Below are 18954 nucleotides of genomic sequence, written 5' to 3' on the forward strand. Positions count from 1 at the left end.
TATAGTTGAGCATCAATTTATTTAAAATAAATTTTGTATTTACATATAAATAATCAGTGAATATTAATTTAAAAGAATGTCAATTTCATATCATTTTAATTATATTAATTGTAACTAAAGTAACATATTTAAGTGTCACATATCTGAATTATTAGTCCATGAATGCAATCATTTTATACATTTTAAGGAAACGTAGAATTATTTTTATGGCCTGTTTGCATGGATACATCAGGTCTTATTACAGGAAGCAACGGAAGGCATATTAGTTATTATTTACGTGGAGCTTGGGTTAATTGAAGAAAATGCAGAAGAGTACAGAGAGAAAACTAAATATAATGGGATGAATTTTACAGAGGTTGCATCCAGGTTGGGCATAATATGTTGAGTAAGTAACATTGCTGTTGACATGTTAATTCATCCAGAATTGTATCAAAAGAAAGTAAAGGTTGTGTGATTTGACATTTTTGATGATTTCGTTGAAGACTTGACCTCCTAAACCAGTGGTTGTCAAACGTTTCCAGCTGCTGCCCCCTTGGCTCCCAGGCACCCTCCCCCCCCCACCCCCCCCCCACCCCCCCCCCCCACACGCATGCGCACACACGCATACACTTCTCTTGGTATTAGATCTACTGTAAATTTAAAACAACAACTTCTTTCTTTCTCGTTCTTTGGCTTGGTTTCGTGGACGAAGATTTATGGAGGGGTAATGTCCAAGTCGGCTGCAGGCTCATTTGTGGCTAACAAGTCCGATGCGGGACAGGCAGTCACGGTTGCAGCGGTTGCAAGGGAAAATTGGTTGGTTGGGGTTGGGTGTTGGGTTTTTCCTCCTTTGTCTTTTGTCAGTGAGGTGGGCTCTGCGGTCTTCTTCAATGGAGGTTGCTGCCCGCCAAACTGTGAGGCGCCAAGATGCACGGTTTGAGGCGATATCAGCCCACTGGCGGTGGTCAATGTGGCAGGCACCAAGAGATTTCTTTAGGCAGTCCTTGTACCTTTTCTTTGGTGCACCTCTGTCTCGGTGGCCAGTGGAGAGCTCGCCATATAACACGATCTTGGGAAGGCGATGGTCCTCCATTCTGGAGACGTGACCTACCCAGCGCAGTTTGATCTTCAGCAGCGTGGATTCGATGCTGTCGGCCTCTGCCATCTCGAGTACTTCGATGTTGGTGATGAAGTCGCTCCAATGAATGTTGAGGATGGAGCGGAGACAACGCTGATGGAAGCGTTCTAGGAGCCGTAGGTGATGCAGGTAGAGGACCCATGACTGGATGAGATCCTCACCCGGGAAGAGACATATAAGGCAATTGAACAAAACAACAACTAATCTAATGCTATAAACATGCATTTGTATTTCAGAAATAAAACTTAAACTAAACCAATTTATTTAGAAATATGAAAGTGTAAACTTACATCTTACCTGATATAACATGATCAGTCCCATCCCGGTCATTCACCGTCCCGATCGGTCGCCGTTCCAAGCAGTCCTGTCCCGGATGGTCACCATCACGGACAGTTGTAGACCTGTCCCAGCCAGTCACTGTCCCTGGCCATCACCATCCCGGGGAGTTGGTCGCTGTCCCAAGTGGTCCCATCCTGGCCTTCACCCACCCCGGCAGTCACCCACCCCCCCCACCTCCTATTCCTCACCTGACGGATAGTGCATGATGCACGTTGAGGGCTGAGTTTGCTGGATATGTTGGGACCTTCCCCTTTTTCCTCACTGCCCCCTGACTGCCCTCTTTTTCCTCACCACCCTCTTGGATCTTTCCACCACCCCCTTTGGGAATCACTATCCTAAACTAACCCAAGGTGTTCCGGTATGACTGTAAAATGGCAATTTTTCTGGCAATTTTGAAAATTGGCAGGTGCTACTGCCTCACCTATACACTATATTCTATCAATTAATCTGTTAGATCAGCAGAAAGGAGGAGATTTGATTACCTTTGACGAAACTCAGACCAATTTTGTGAGTGGTCTGAGATATCTTAGCAATCAACAATCTCTTAAATGTTGATATGTATAAAATAATTCAAACACGCAATCCTTTATCCAGAACCCTTGGGGGACATTGTGTTCCGAATTTCGGATTTTTCTGGATTTCAGAACAAAGGCCAGCTGCCCCAGATTTAAGCCCACCCGAATTGTGCTGCCATATCCGCCCCCTTCCAGTCGCGTGCCTTCCCTCTCTCTCCCCGCCCACCCGAGTTGTGCTGCCGTCTCTCTCTCTCCCCCGCCCACTCGAGTCACGCTGCTGTCTCTCTTCCCCGCACACCTGAGTCATATTGCCCTCTCTCTCTCCCCCACCCACTCGAGTCGCGCTGCCGTCCCTCTCTCTCCCCCCCCCCGCTCACCCGAGTCGCGCTGCCATCTCTCTTTTCCCCACACCCCTCCCAACCTAGTCACCCTGCTGTCTCTCTCCCTCCGCTGACCAGCACCAGGAAAAAAAAATGTCTGTTTTTGGAGCTTTCCGGATTTTAGATGTCTGGATAAAGGATTGTGTACCTCTACATGTGGAAATGGATAATGAAAAACCAAAAAACTTGTACAAAGATGAATAGCTTTACTCTAGCATCTGACAAATAGCATACGATCATCATTAATTGAGTTATGAGATCTATCTGGAGACATTAGCCTGCAGATTGGAACAGGATATGCTGACATCGGGGGAAAGGCAAGTGAGGTAAAGTACAAAATTTTGCAAACAATGGCTGGAATCCACATGGCAGCAGGTGAGACAAGTTAGGCAAATGAGGTGATCGGTTCTGGAGAATGGAGCTTAATAAATTGGCCCCAAGCTAAATATTAATGTATTTTTTTAAATTGTCAAAAAAAGATGGAGTGTGTTACTCTCAGGGCTTGTTGCTCAGTTTGAAAAGGTGGGACATCTTTTTTTCTTGGAAAGATGATTGCAGGATGACTCTAGTTGTTTCAAGTAATTGAAGTCCGATGACTTTGAAGTACATTATGAGCACAGAACTGGGTATATGGTTGAACATTTCTAAAGAAAGATTAATGATTACATATCTTCTTGACTCTCATCCAAGAAACATGAATTTGAGAAATTTGTGAAGGTTGTTGATTTAGCACAGGAGATCTTTAAAAAGATTTGAATTAATTTCCATTGCATAAAGAGATTGAAGGTAAAAGAGACAATTTAAATTAATTTCTGGTTCTTTCAGAGTCATGGATTTTTAAAAGAAATTAGATGGTTAATGTGGGCACACTTGACAAATGATCGAACACAAACAAATGCATCAAAATGGTGAATAAAGATGGCATCTAATTTGAATATTTGTTAAATTATATCTTAGTAGAGCTCGAATTAAATATCATCACTAATAAAATATTCTGGTATCATTATGAACATTTACGTTTCAATGCCAATTATCAAAACAAGTTGGAAGAGTATTCCATAAGACTTCAGACTTGTCATGGTTGGAAAGGCTTTCAGAAGTAAGAAATTGGAACGATCTCTTCTGCCCATTTACTGTCACTCTTGTGGGTCAGTCAAATTTGGTTATTTGACCCTTGGGTAATGGAGGTATTAAATTGAGCAAGTTATCGCTGAATTAGTAGAAATTCATAGCTTGATCACTTGCACCTTCCACTCTGTTGATTATGATTTAGAGTAGATTGATGTGTTAATTGGCTCAATTGAATTTGCCCAATATTTTGTGCATTGAACCTATTTGAAAGGAAAATTGGAAATGTTGGGATACTCAGCAGATAAATTGCTAGGTAATTATGTATCTGAACTGTTCAAAATTGCACTTTCTTTTCCATATTGAATTCTAACATTGTTAAATGACACTGGCTACTGTTTTGAATAATGCTGATAATTTGAAGGTGAAGGACATAATTTGAGCTCTGCTGCTCCTCTTTAATATAAAGTTTTGAAAATACCACGGCATTCTATTATGTTAACCCCAGCCTAGTGATGTATTTTGGAAGGTCAATCTTGAAGGCACAATATGTGGTTAATGGCAGGATTCTTCACAGTATGGAAGAACCTAGGGACCTAGGGGTCGAAATACATAGATCTCTCAAGGTTGCCATGGAGGTTAATAGAGTAGTTAAGAAGGCTTCAGGAGATAATGTTGAGTCTCAATAAAAGTCTGGTGAGACCACATTTGGAATATTGTGTACAATTCTGGTCGCTTCATTACAGGAAGGTTTCCAATGCTAAGGAGAGCGTGCAGAGGAGATTTACCAGGATGTTGCCTGGATTGGAGACTGTGTCTTATGAGGCAAGGTTAACTGAGCTATCACTTTTCTCATTGGAGCAAAGAAGGATGAGAGGTGACTTTATAGAGGTCTACAAAATTATGGGAGGCATAGATAGAGTGGGTGAAAATAGCAAACACCAGAGGACATCTGTACAAAATGAGGGATGAGGCCTGTACTGTGCTATAATGCTATATGATCTATTTATGCAGTGATTTAAAAATTCAATGTTTAGATATCCTTATTGTCTTTAAAAAATGAATTAGAAGTATCTGTATCTCTGACCAGAAATGAGAAATATATGCATTCTTCTTTGTAAACACCCTTGAATTCATGTATGAGCCGTTAACAGAGAGCCATCAGTTCTGTTCAATGTAAGAATTTTGTCTCAAGTCCAAGTATAATGTTTAGTTTAAACTTGTTATTTAGCACGCTATCCAGTCGAATGAACAACAAGCTTTTTGAACTTTTGTGATGAAGTTAAAGGATGCTCATTACAGAACTTGTCAAACTAAAACTAAAAAAAAATGTACCGTTATCCAAATCTATAAAGGTCAGGAAGGAGAAGGGAGATGCTGAGTTCATTAGTGTGCTGTTTTTTTTAAAAAATCATGCATCTTGCGGCAGGCACCACGCGACGGGTGGCTGGACCACGGTCCTGGCGGGAGCTTGAGCGAGCACAGCTGATCCGCTCGCCAGCTGGAAAAAGGAAAATGCATGCATCTTGCCGTTTTTGAGGATTAAAAAAAAGGGATATCATAAATTGCCTTGGAACAGAGCAACGTCAAGAATGGGATTAGATTTTTGCATGATGTTTTTCAAATGCAGCAAGTGCATAAGGACCATGCAAACTTAAATTGTTGAATAGTGTTTGATGCTTCAAACTCCATTCATTTCCAATGATGGGGGTGATTTCTGTCAAGTTGTTTTGGGAAAGTCTGCACAGTAAGTGGGAACCCTGGGGTGGTTGGATTTTCTTTGAAACATGCCATTTAATTTTGTGGAAAAGCTTGTCAGAGATTTGTGAGGTGAAACTGAATGATATTTTCCTGTTGAGAGTTGAATGTTTTAAATGGATCAGCTGCTTTGTCTTCTGCCATCCTTACTAGATTTCTCATGGCTATGAAATGTAGAAATGATACTCGACTTTTTTATTTTATCTTTTGCCACGCTCTAATTATTTTCCCGTGTATTACTTGCAGTCAAGCCTATGTTAGGGCACAAAAGAAATGGGTTATTGATGCATGAAGATGGTCAGTGAAGTTTTCGAATCAAGTTGCTCAGAAATCTGAGCATTAAGCAAAATTGGTCTGTATCTGCCAAACTTTTTAATGGAATATGAAAGGGATAGTCCCTTTTCTAGAAATATGGATTATTTCTTTATTTCTAGGTCTGGGAGCAAAGGCTTGCCTTTGAATTTGGCACTTCAGAAGGAATTGAGCAATTTCACATCATCATTATTCTAATTATTAAGGTGAAAGAATGCTTGAAAATATTCTGGTGTTCTCATGAACAGCTTCTCTCTGTCCCTGCCATCGTCTTTTGCTGTGTAATTTAGCAATTTTAGTCATTTAATCACTTTTGCCTTCCACTTGAGTACTCCTCTTTCATCTTTACACTGTTACATACCAGATAGGAGCAATTAAAAATGAGCCCAGGCGGTGTTATATTTAAAATAATATTTTAAATTATTAATTAACAATGATGTAACACCTCATCTAATTTATTTACACTTACCTAAACTTAACTAAATGTATCTGCACTTATCTAACTTAAACCCCAAATATCCACAAATATATTGGTGTGCGTAGAATACCCCAAGCTTCTATAGCTCAAGGCCCAATTCTCGGAAGGCAATTCAAAGTTCAGTTTTGGAAATTCAATGATGACGCGACACACAGGCCTGAGCTAAAATGAGCAGTTCATGAAGTGGATGAATGGTGACAGAAGGTTGATTAATTCACAAAACCCTTGTTGAGGTGCTTCAACGAAGTGTTCTTTGTAGACAAGTGCCAACTAAAATTCCCTTCTTTGGTGTAGGGGATACAAAGCAAGCGATGCTCACAAAGCTTCCATAACTCTCTTCATGGGTCAGCCAAACTCAAGTGATTCTCACTTTGGTCACCTTCCAAGCGCTGTATTTCTTCAGCAAGTAGAGCCCTTTTCATGGGTCAGTAGAACAAAAAAATGACCGTCACTCTTTTTGGTCATGAAGTGATATTCTCATTCCTCGATAGCCAACAGGAGGAAATCTGACAGTTTGTCTGTAACCACACAGAGGCCAAATGGGTTCTCATTCCCACAAAGGAGGTTGAAGAACTTTTAACTCTCGTGCTGCAGCTTTAAAATGGCCTCCTGAGCAACGATGTGCTATCTTTTCAATAAGCTGGTCACGTGGTGTGTTTCAGGGCCTTTTCCCTTCACTCTGCAATGCATCAAAGTTAGGAACATGCTGGCTTTGAAGCCTGCTGCTAGTTCAGTCACTTTCCAAAGCCTACAAGGTTTGTTAAATCTGTTCTCTTTAAGGGAGAGTCCCACACAAATAGAATGAAATGAAAAATGGGAGAACGTCACACCACCCATCTCCTTTGTCTTTGCAATTGTTTAAAACTTTTTTTGATTTGTAACAGGCTCTTGTCTGTCTCAAACAGATTGCCACATCCCATAAATGACAAAAACAAACCACTTGGGATATGTATTTCACATCCTTGCAAACAACTGTTCATTGTCCCCAAAAATTTCAGGGACAAATAAATCAGGAGGAGTTCCTCAGATTGTAGTGATTTTACTCCAAATGAGAATGAAAAGATCCTGTTTTGTTATTAACTCTCATTAGCTCCAACTGTATTGATGGTTTGTATTTTCGAATTGTAGATTAAACCATTTGGTTTTGATGGAAATAGCAATACTTCACTTGTCGCATGGTTGGAATCACTTGGACTACAGAGTTACAAACAGAACTTTCTGTCCAGCGGATATAATTCAATGGATTGCGTGAAAAGCCTCTGGGAACCAGAAATTCTAAATGTAAGTTCATTTGTTTTCCATTTCTTATAACACAATGGTGAATGTGCTATTTGCTGAAAATTATGCATTTTTTATTCCACCTTAGTTCTGCATGATCATATTTCTTCAGAGTGTAGCTGCCAAATTCTTTGATGCAATTTACATCCTAGAAAGACTCTGCCAAACTGAGATGAGTAAAAGACTTGGAAAGAGTTGCTTGCATATATTCTCTCATACCTGTACTCCTTGGTTAACAAAATGACCTGTATGCCCCCGGCATACTGTGAGAAACAGAGGAGTGCCTCTTACCAGACAGCCAACAATGGCTTGGAGCATCTGGCTGTGCTGAATTTCAATTCGCGCAGCTCCTTGAATGGCAGGAAGAACTGTGAATGAATATGATTTGCATGTGATGTTAAAATGCTGGAAGCTTGTTTTATTAATCTCATGGCTTTATTTTACTATATGTTTTCTATATCCAATGGCTGGGTAGCCTGGAAAACTAAGCTTTTCACTATCTTAACATGTGCTAAGAGACTAAACTAGCATTGCCCACATTGTGCACTTTTCTTATTCATTCCTTGGCACACATTTTTTTTTCTCCTTCTGGTCTTAATCCCTGATCCACACTCACTCTTGCCTGCCTGCTTCCTTGTCCGTGTCCACTTGGGGCTGCGCAAACCTACCTGTTCTTTCTCCTGCTCTGACCCTTAACATGCATGTATGCCTTCTCATAGTGTATGGGTAAAGGTGAATTCAGGAACTTGGACCTTGGAGAACTTCTATGATCTGAGTGTAACACTCAACTGAACTTGATTTGCTGACGTTATATAGAAAGCAGCAAGCACTAAATCACTTCATTGTTAAACTCAAGAATCAGAAATTAGATAAATAACATTTACTCAGTTTTAGTTTTATTGATTGATAATTAAAGAAGTAACTCTATTGAGCAAAACAGTTCCCTGGTGGCATTTGGTGCTGACACCACGTTCTCTTCAGACAAAAGATTGATGGCACCAAATTTCTGTCAATTGCCACGGCTTGTTAAACTTAATTAATGCTGACAGCTCTGTCCTGATTTCCTTAGTTTGAAAGCAACCTTCAAAGGTCATAACTATACTCTCCACACGCTTTTGATAAATACAAATTGATGTCACAGTGTTCATTCAGAGGCTTTACTTCGAATCTCATCTCAGTATCTAATTTTGTTAAACGCTTTCAAGAATATTATTGTAAATATTTCAGTAACTGGACAGATGTGTGGTGTTAACTTGTATTAAAAAAAGAAAAAAAATTGATATCTGTGGAATTGCTGTCAGTTTGAATCAAGGCAAGATCAATACTGAGCCTAAAGATGCAGCATGAACAACCACATTATTACACAGCTGGATTTTTCATCAATAATGATATACGCAGAACAATTTTTCATCATTCCTTCACTCATCATGATTTTATCTAGACAATCTGTCAGTTTGCATCATCTTTACCCAGACTCAAACCTGCATGTCACCTTTTACTCATGGAGTTGCTACTTTTTAAAAAAATATTTTTGAGTTTAACGTATAAACTTAGATACAAAATTTTGAGGAAAACACCACAAATCATCTTGTATACATGTACAAAAAAAACTGAGGGAACTACATAAGACAGTTCCTTAATCCACATGAGAAACAAGTTATTGAATTAATCTATGATAACCATGTTGAAACCCATTCTTTATCCAAATAAAAATTATTTTTTTTAAAACAATAATAAAATTAATAAAAAGAAAAAAACACAATCTAATCTATCCCCTCCCTTGAATCAAGGTAACCTTTGTAAAAGAAAAGAGAAATTATGGATCAGATAGCGACCTACAGACATCGGACAGTGAATCTCCGGAACATTCAAAAATTCTTAATTCTTCAGTCATGATAGTATTCTATGAATAGGTCCCACATCTTTTCAAATTGAAACTTTCTATCTTTAATGTTTTATCTAATTTTCTCCATGCTCAAATAGGACATTACATCATATAAACCACTGTGTATGGGTAGGTGAAGAGTCATCTTTCTATTTCAATAAAATTGTTCGTCTGGCTATCAGCACGGTAAAGGCTAAAATTTTCTCCTGAGTTGCTGACAGAAATGTATCTGGCTCACATGAAAACCGAAATGAAGTAATTAATGAAAATATCTTTCCAAATTCTCTCTAAATTTGGGCATTCTCAAAGCATATGGATTTTGCTTTTTGACCATTTTCCTTTCCTAAATTGACACATAATCCGCTAATGAGAAATGGGTTGAGAATATGGGCTCAATTTAGAAAATTATTTGGGTTTCTTCGTTTTTCTTTGGCTAGTCCCATTATAGATGATCATCTTTTTCAGCTGTCGCTGCTGGATGTTGGTTTCAAGGAATGGTGTAGATTAGGCATCCAAAGTTATAAGGATCTTTTTATTGAAATAACTTTGTTTCTTTTGAACAATTATCAGCCAAATTTAATCTTTCTAACAGACTTTTCTTCAGATATTTATAAGTTAGAGATTTTGTTCAGTCTAAGCTTTCTGATTTTTCTTGAATCCCAAATACTAATATTTAGGATTCATTTTTTTAACAGTGGATTAATATCATATATTTATAATGATTTATTGGATTTAAGATCAACCTCAATGGCTGGGATTAAGAATGATTGGGAACAAGATTTGAACATACTATTTTCAGATGAAGATTGGTACTCTACTCTCAGCTTGATTAGTAATTCTTCATTTTGTGTAAGATATTGTTCATTACAATTTAAGGTGGTACATAGAACACATGTCCAAACTTAAATTCTCCTGTTTTTATGCAGGTATTGATCCACTATGTGAGAAGTGTAAATTCTACTGAAATTAGCAGATTCATGCTAAACAACAAGACTTGGTTTTGTAGAAAAATAGAAGGGGAAATAGTTGGCTCGAGGAAATGTGATGAGCAGAAAACAATCATTGATAAATATCAACACAGAAAACTAGGCCCCATTCTATTAGTGCCTGATGAAAAAGAACTCCCCAAACTCGTCTGATCTTTTAAGAACGTCAACTAAAATATTGCAGGTCACATCCCTTTTAGTCAACAGCCAGTCATCTTTTTAATTATTATGGATTCTCTGTCTCTTTTGCTAATTTAAGTTTTGGACATTAGTTCAGACCCCTCCTATTCTTTAGGCTAAAACATTTTTCTTTATCACCCCTTTTATTTTTCTATAATTTATCGTAAGTTGAAGATCCCTGATTTTCAGCCATCTGTATGACAGAGAACCATATAAAACAGAAGCAAGCCCTTTGGCCCTATGTCTAGTCCCACTGACCCACATCAATCCATATCCCTCCATATCCCTTCCACTCTTGTATCTGTCTAGTATTTTCTTAAAAGTAGAAATTAAGCCCGCATTCACCTCTTCAGCTAGCAGTTCGTTCCACATTCCCATTACTTGCTGTGTGAAGAGATTCCCCCTGATATTCCCTTAAACTTTTCCTCTTTCACCCTTGTTTGGTTTGTATCTCACTAACCTCTGTGGAAAAAAGCCTACTTGCATTTACTGTATCTATACCCCTCATAATTTTGAAAACTTCTTTCAAATCTCACCTCATTCTTCTACGGGTCAGGAAATTAAGTCCTTACATGTTTACCCTTTCCTTGTAAATGGGTTCCTCAATAGGGACAATATCATTATAAGTCTTCTCTGCACACTTTCTGGCGGTTCTGTATAGTTAACTTACAAAATTATGATCAAGATCTTTTGGTCGTTTCTGTGCAATTTTTGTTTTTTCACATCCCCTTCATTCAATAGAAATAACTTTTTCAGTAATTGTGCCATCTTGTTCCCTCATGGATCTATACACAATCTTTCCTCATCCTTCTCTGTGAGCCTCCAACATTGCAAAAGGCTGGAAAACCATCGCTATATGACCATGGCATTTAGAAAATAAGGTAATTAACCAGAATATCAACAGGAAACCATATTTGGCAAATTTGCTCATGTTCTTTGAGGGTGTAACAAAATGTTGAATAAAGTAGAACCAGTGTATTTTTATTTCCAGAAAACATTTGAAAGGTGCTGCATAAATATGGGATTGGCTAACATAAAAGAGAGTCAGAATAAATGGATTATTTTGGTTTGGCCGTTAGTAACTAGTGAGGTATTCGGGAATCAGTGCTGGGGTACTCTTTATTACAGCTCACATTCTTGGTTTGGATGAAGGGACTGAATATACTGTAATCATAGTTATTGATTATATGAAGTTGGGTAAGTTAGAAAGTTAAAGTTGATCCAAGCAGCAGAAAGTGAATGGGCAAGATTTTATAGGGAAAAATGTTGAGTTATCCTCTAAAAGGAAGAATGAATAAACATTTTTATTTAGGCCGACTGAAACTACAATTTGGTGTGTCACAAGTTCAGCACGCAGGTGCATTAAATGATTAGGAAAGTTATTGAAATATTGGCCTTTATCACAAGAAGCCTGGATCGTAAATTTGATGCAACTTCACAGGGGCTGTATTTGTGAGAATGTTTACTTCTCCATGTGCTTGTCATGGAGATTGATGTCTTTGTGTGTTGATTCTTGAAGTGAAAGAGGTTGAGCAGGTGGGCCAGTGTTGGAGTGTAGATGAATGAAAGGTGATCTTGACCCTGAGAGGGATTGATAGAGTGGATCCATAGTTTCAGAATAAGTGTGGGGGGGAGGGGGGGCACATTAAAGATGGAGAAAAGGAGGAATTCAGTTTCCTGAAGGATGTAAATTTTGGGGTTATTTAGCCCAGATGTCTGCGGAGATAGACTCATTTAATGTGTTCAAGGCTTGCTTTTAAATTGCAATGAAGCATTTTTAGGTAGAGTCTGGAAAAGTGGTGTTGAAGTGGTTGGATTAGCCACAATCATATTGAATCATATCATAATGAGTCTTTCGAGCCAATTGTGATATTTTAAATTTTTTTTGCATTCTGTATTCACTTTGTTAGGTCTCAAACCAGGAACAACAGAAGACGCAATTCAAAAGGGTTACATTTTAACTCTTATATTTATTAATGACCATTAACATTATAATATCTTAACACAATTAAACCCAGACCATTACGGTCTCTGCCAAATACTCAAAAAGGAAAAATTCCCAAAAACCCAAGTTAAGTAAGTCGGTCCAAAACACCAGTCCACAGAATTCAATCTCATGATTCAATGTTCAAGTTCATTTCGTTAACTGATAAAAAAAGGATGTTGCATAAAACATTGGAGAGAGAAATGACTGACATTGCATTGCAGTAAAGTTACAAATTCTCTCTTCTCTTTGGCTTGGCTTCGCGGACGAAGATTTATGGAGGGGGTAAAAGTCCACGTCAGCTGCAGGCTCGTTTGTGGCTGACAAGTCCGATGCGGGACAGGCAGACACGGTTGCAGCGGCTGCAGGGGAAAATTGGTTGGTTGGGGTTGGGTGTTGGGTTTTTCCTCCTATGCCTTTTGTCAGTGAGGTGGGCTCTGCGGTCTTCTTCAAAGGAGGTTGCTGCCCGCCAAACTGTGAGGCGCCAAGATGCACGGTTTGAGGCGATATCAGCCCACTGGCGGTGGTCAATGTGGCAGGCACCAAGAGATTTCTTTAGGCAGTCCTTGTACCTTTTCTTTGGTGCACCTCTGTCACGGTGGCCAGTGGAGAGCTCGCCATATAACACGATCTTGGGAAGGCGATGGTCCTCCATTCTGGAGACGTGACCCATCCAGCGCAGCTGGATCTTCAGCAGCGTGGACTCGATGCTGTCGACCTCTGCCATCTCGAGTACTTCGACGTTAGGGATGAAAGTGCTCCAATGGATGTTGAGGATGGAGTGGAGACAACGCTGGTGGAAGCGTTCTAGGAGCCGTAGGTGATGCCGGTAGAGGACCCATGATTCGGAGCCGAACAGGAGTGTGGGTATGACAACGGCTCTGTATACGCTTATCTTTGTGAGGTTTTTCAGTTGGTTGTTTTTCCAGACTCTTTTGTGTAGTCTTCCAAAGGCGCTATTTGCCTTGGCGAGTCTGTTGTCTATCTCATTGTCGATCCTTGCATCTGATGAAATGGTGCAGCCGAGATAGGTTACAAATTAAAATTACTTAAAAAGCTGCCCTCTGTCGCTCCAACTGCCCTTCTGTCACTCTCTGCTTCACAGCTGGATTCTCCCTTCGTTCTCTAAAGTTCCAAGCAATTGGTGAGTCAGCACTCAGCTGTACCACAAGCAGAAATCCATCCTTTATAATGAAAGTCCAAAAGGTCAATCCGTGGTCCATAACAACAGCTACATTTATCAGTCTGAGCAACACTCTTAATGTTCTTTGTACTCTCTTCAGTGCAGTCCTATCTTTCCATGATGTGGTGACCAGCGTTGAAACACAGTGTTTAAATTGCAATGTAGGGCATTTATCTGCAATTCTAATGTAAACTTCCTTTTGCATTTGTTTTTTCAGATAAAATGAACAGAATTCCATCTGCCTTTTCAAAGCCCCTTATTGACAAATTTTGCTTAGATTTTATGTGTGGATGTTGATGTTGAGGTTACTTCTGTTCCCCACACTTATAAAAACCCTTGAATTTAATCCCATGCCTTTTTGCATATTCACAAATACAGCCTTAAAATTTGTTCACTGCATTTCTGCCTACTGACCATCACCCGTAGAAAGCTCAGAATTGCTGGAGGAACTTGGACAGTCTTGCAGTGCCCATGGGAGGTAAAGATGTATTACCATTTTGGGCCTGAGCTCCTCCTCAAGGTGTGAGTGAAAAGCAGGCAGGCATCTCCATCAAAAGGCTGGTGAAAAGGGAAGAATGCAAAAGGGAGGAGTACAGGGCAACTGACAAACAGTGTTAATTGGACCATTTGGAGAGTGATCAGATGAAATATGATATAATATGAGGTGATGTTCTTCCAATTTACTGATGGTCTCAGTCTGGAAATCCATGAGACCATGGACAGACATGTCAGTAAGGGAATGGGGCAGGTAACTGTGGGGCCATTGGGAGATCCACTCTATTGCAGCAGACAGAAGTGATCTTCCACTCTACGTCCAGTCTCTGATTTCGAGAGGACACAAATGGAGCACCAGATACAGAAGGCAGGTTCACAAGTCAAGTGTTGCTTGTGGAGCACCTTGTGCAGTCATAGGCAGAGAGGATGATTGGTGGGAAGGGAGAAATGGACAATGGAGTCACAGAGTGGCGGTCTCTGTGGAAAGCGGAGAAGGAAAAAGAATGGAAGATGTGTCTGGTGGTGGAATCACATAGTAGGTGGCATTAAAGGCGGAGGATTATAAGCTGGATTTGAAGGTTGGTGGGCTGGTAGGTGAAGACGAGGGGGATCATGTAATGTCCTTGTTGCATGTGGGAGTGGAGGGGGCCAGGCCAGATGGACAGATGAGTTGAAGTCTGAGTTGATGGTGGTGGATGGGGAAGCCACATTGTTTGGAGAACATCTCTGGTGATCTGGCATGAAAGACCTTGTCCTTGGAGCAGATGCAACAGAAATTGAGAGAAAGGAATGGAATTGTTGAAGGTGGCAGGATGTTGCTGAGTTAGCTGTGGGAGTTGGTGTGTTTGTGGAAGATGTCTTTTGAGAGTTTGTCTACCAAGATGGAGCCAGAGAGATCAAAGCAGAGTGTTGCCAGAAATGGACAAAGGGAATTTGAGGTCGGATGGATGTTGGCGAGCTCATCGTGGGTTCATGAGGCAGCACCAAAATAATTGTCGACATAGCAGAGGAAGAGTTGAGGAGCCTTGCTTATGTAGGCTTGTAGCATGGATTACTCCATGTAATCAGCTAAAAGGCAGGCATAGCTGGGGACCATGTGAGTACCCATGGCTACCCTTTGACCTGACGAGGGATGACTCGAAGGAGGTTATTGAGGTTGAAGGCTGGTTCTGCCAGTCGGAGAGGGACTGGTTGGTCTGTTGTTGAGAAAGAAACAAAAGGCTTTGATGCTTTCAATATGGAGGTGTATAGTCATTGGAAGTCCATGACAAAGATGCGGTGGTTGATCTCAGGGAATTGGAAGTTGTTGAAGTTCTGTAAGGCATGTGAAGTATAGTCGATATAGATGGGAAGGGACTGGACCAGAGGGGAAAAAAACAGAGTCAAGTAGCAGATACCAATTAGGTAGGGCAGGAGCAAGTGGAAACAATTAGATTTGTGGATCTCCTCTCCATCGGAAACACAAGAGATCACTTCGTTGAGCACTTTGGCTCTATCTGCTTTAATAGTGTGGATCTTCCAGTGGCCATCCATTTAAATTCCCTATCCTAATCCCTTACCGACATGCACTGCCACTGAGGAACAATACCTCAAATTCTATCTGGGCACCCTCCAACTGGATGGCTTTAACTGACTTCTCTGGTTGTCATTTACTCCCCCCCCCCCCCACCAACAACTTTCCCTTTTTCTCATCGTCTAGCTCTCTTTTGCATTTTCCCTCTGTCTCCCTTAATAGAGCCAAAAATAGACCCCCCCCAATCAATTCTCACCTTTTCTCTCTCCTGACCTTTTATTAAATCCAATTAAAACAATTTGTCTATTGGTCTGTACTCCTTTTGGATTCTTCCCTTTATCCCGCCTTTTAAATTAGGCGACAGTCTGCAGGCATTTCATGTTTCACTCCCGTAGAAAGCTTTATAAACATAGAAACATAGAAGATAGGAGCAGGAGTAGGTCATTCGGCCCTTCGAGCCTGCTCCGCCATTCAACGAGATCATGGCTGATCTTAAAGTTCATTACCCCGTCCCCGCCTTCTCTCCGTAACCTTTAATACCCTTATACTGAAGAAATAGATCTAATTCCCTCTTAAATATATTTAATGTACCTGCCTCCACTGCCCTCTGTGGCAATGAATTCCACAGATTCACCACCCTCTGGGTTTCGAAATTTCTCCTCATCTCAGTCCTATTATCCTCAAACCACGGCCCCGAGTTCTGGATTTTCCCATCATTGGAAACATCCCATCTGCATCCATTCTGTCCAGTCCTGCCAGAATTTTATACATCTCTATGAGATCCCCTCTCAATCTTCTAAACTCCAGCGAGTACAATCCCAATTTGTGCAATCTTTCCTCATAAGTCATTCCTGCCATTCCAGGTATCAGCCTGGTGAATTGCCTCTGCACTCCCTCCATTGCAAGAACATCCTTCCTTCGATAAGGTGACCAAAACTGCACACAATACTCCAGGTGGGGTCTCACCAAGGCCCTGTACAGCTGCAGTAAGGTATCCTTGTTCCTATACTCAAACCCTCCCTATCAGCCACGTGACCAATTGTTGTATAAACAACTATAATGTCTTCAACATTTTTACTCTTCCCTTTGGATTTCTAAGCATGTTTTTCTCTCAAGCAATCATTAATGCAGATTTATGTAGCTAACCTTCAGCACCTATGTGTTCCATTCGTTTCTCATGAGGGCTGTTAGTGTTTTGTCAGGGAAAGAATGGGCTTTTTAACGGTTTGCTGGCAAAAGTTGGCTTGTACTTTGGCATATAAGGACAATATTTTAAGGGAATTCAATGAATTTAAAAAAAGCGATTTAAAAAAAAAAATTCTGCTTGATTTATTTATTTAACACAAAAGAAGGGTCTTGGAATTGCTTTTGGTGTCAGGCAACATTATTTGATTTGCTTCATTCACTACAGAAATGGTTTGCTGTTGAAAACTGAGCATATATTATTGACAAAGTTGTCTGGATCACAGAATTTTGTTATGCTTAGTTTTCACTGCAAGGTAGAAAAGGAGGGGCACTTGAGAGACATCTGGTCACATTTGAATGGATTTGTTTCAAAAGTGGTGGGCCATATCTTCAAACAATTGATTCAAGATCATCTTTGGTTAAAAAGGTGTACAATCAGATCGCCCACTTGGCTGTTGGAAGTATGTGAAATGCAAACGGGTTCAAGAGGAAATTGCATCTTAAGTGTGGGAGAATGTTTTAAAGAATTTATTTACATTTTATTATATTCAAACCTGTTGTAATTGGAAATGAAGGAAAATTAATCGTGTATAAATTTGGCTTCTCCGTATCTGGTTCCTTTCATTCATTCATACATAATTTAATCCTTGGGGAATGTTTCACTTAAAAATTAGGATATCTTGCTGTATGGATATTATCAGCAATACCATGTTTTGCGGTGAATGAGTTCACAGAGGTCTTATAATGATGTTGCAGCATAAAATGGTTGTTGAAAAAGCAGTTTATTTCTGTTTTGTGGAATGGAATCCTGTATCTGACTTGGTGATCTTACTGCTTCCTTCAAGTCAATCTAATGCACATGACGGATCAGCAAGGTCACATCATTTTGTGGAGCAGACTGCTTGCAGGTTGTGATAGATTATTATTGAATAATAATTATGATCAGATGAATTTATCTGTCTTTAACTTGCGGAAAGAACTGGTTTTCCTGACCTCCTCTTCATGCACTCTGACCTTGAATGACTTTATCTGAGAAGTGTTCTTGGAGCTCGAGGATACTCAGTTGATTTAATCCCTCCTTGAGTGAAAGAGGATAAACTCAGTTTTGTCAGATAATTTAAATTTCCATGTTAAATTGTGTTCTATTTTAGGTTCTGAAAATAACCTTGCCTGGTCATCGAAAGCGAATCTTAGCATCTCTTGGCGAACGGCCCAACGAAGAACCACCTCAGAAACCCCCGCGAGCTTCCCAGCTGAAGGTAAGGCAGCCTTATTGTTGCCATGTCTTTCTTTCTTTGGCTTGGCTTCGCGGGCGAAGATTTATGGAGGGGTAACGTCCACGTCAGCTGCAGGCTCGTTTGTGGCTGACAAGTCCGATGCGGGACAGGCAGACACGGTTGCAGCGGTTGCAACGAAGAAATTATTTTCGCTAAAACTAGCTGGTCATCAAGAAGTGGCAATGGTGAATGCCAAACGTATAGTTGTTGAAATCTCGGGTGTTTATATTTGTCTCAAATTAACGGGATAAATTTGTGGTTAAATTATTAAATGAATTAACAGGAGTGGAAGACCAGTCACTTCTACATATTCAAGTCTTTGCTGGTTTATCCGTAATTTACATGACTTATCCATGCAAGCATGTGTGCATGCCGGTATTGGAAGTTTTTTTTAGAATCCTAACAGTTTTAGATTCATGAATAGCTGGAATAATGCATTGTGAAAACATCATGATATCTATAGAAGAATATTAATCAGGACTCCATGCCACTGGGAAGATGGTGTCGCTTTCTGAGATGTTAGAGAGTGATGAACATTTGCATCCACATAGTTGTAATGCTCAGCTTATGAGCAAGTTTTCTTCCAAGCTGACACCAGTAACAGGACTTCACTCAATCACTTGTATCTAAAAAAGAGACTCATCTGTCTGTAGGTCTGGTGTGTAATGTTTCATTATATGTTCATCCTCCCTCTCTTTCTTCCCCTGTATTTTCATTCACTCTCTCAAAATAGATACATTTTCCAGTTTTTTGGACTGTTTGATCAACCAGTTTTTTAGCTTCGTTTTTAAAGACTATGGGGGGGAACAAACAGCCAACTATTACAAACTGTCAAATCTGTATATCTTCTATTTTCATTTTGTTACTGCATGGATTAGTTTGTGTCACACATTTGAGTTATGGCACTTCACGCATTTGATATGATGTTACTGTTGAAAGCAGCAAAGCATCAGTATTTGGGCACAGGATTAAATCTTTTGGCTGTTTACACCCATTCTACCATTCAATGAGATCATGATTA

At 40.0% G+C, this 18954-nt stretch overlaps 1 protein-coding gene across 25 annotated transcripts in view; it reads left to right on the forward strand.

Annotated features, from left to right (window-relative positions):
* The window catches only part of LOC138764999 (ankyrin repeat and SAM domain-containing protein 1A-like), a 335613-nt gene that overhangs the window by 234139 nt on the left and 82520 nt on the right, over positions 1-18954 (forward strand). For all 25 annotated transcript variants that reach the window (XR_011358405.1, XR_011358406.1, XM_069941579.1 and 22 more), the window contains 2 exons: positions 7096-7248; positions 17808-17915. Coding sequence is in view for 23 of the 25 variants with exons in the window: in XM_069941579.1 (XP_069797680.1) it covers positions 7096-7248; positions 17808-17915 (261 nt within the window). In the remaining 2 variants the exon portion in view is untranslated. The remainder of the gene's footprint in view (positions 1-7095; positions 7249-17807; positions 17916-18954) is intronic.

The sequence above is a fragment of the Narcine bancroftii genome, chromosome 5 (assembly GCF_036971445.1).
Source record: "Narcine bancroftii isolate sNarBan1 chromosome 5, sNarBan1.hap1, whole genome shotgun sequence".
NCBI classification, from domain to species: domain Eukaryota; kingdom Metazoa; phylum Chordata; class Chondrichthyes; order Torpediniformes; family Narcinidae; genus Narcine; species Narcine bancroftii.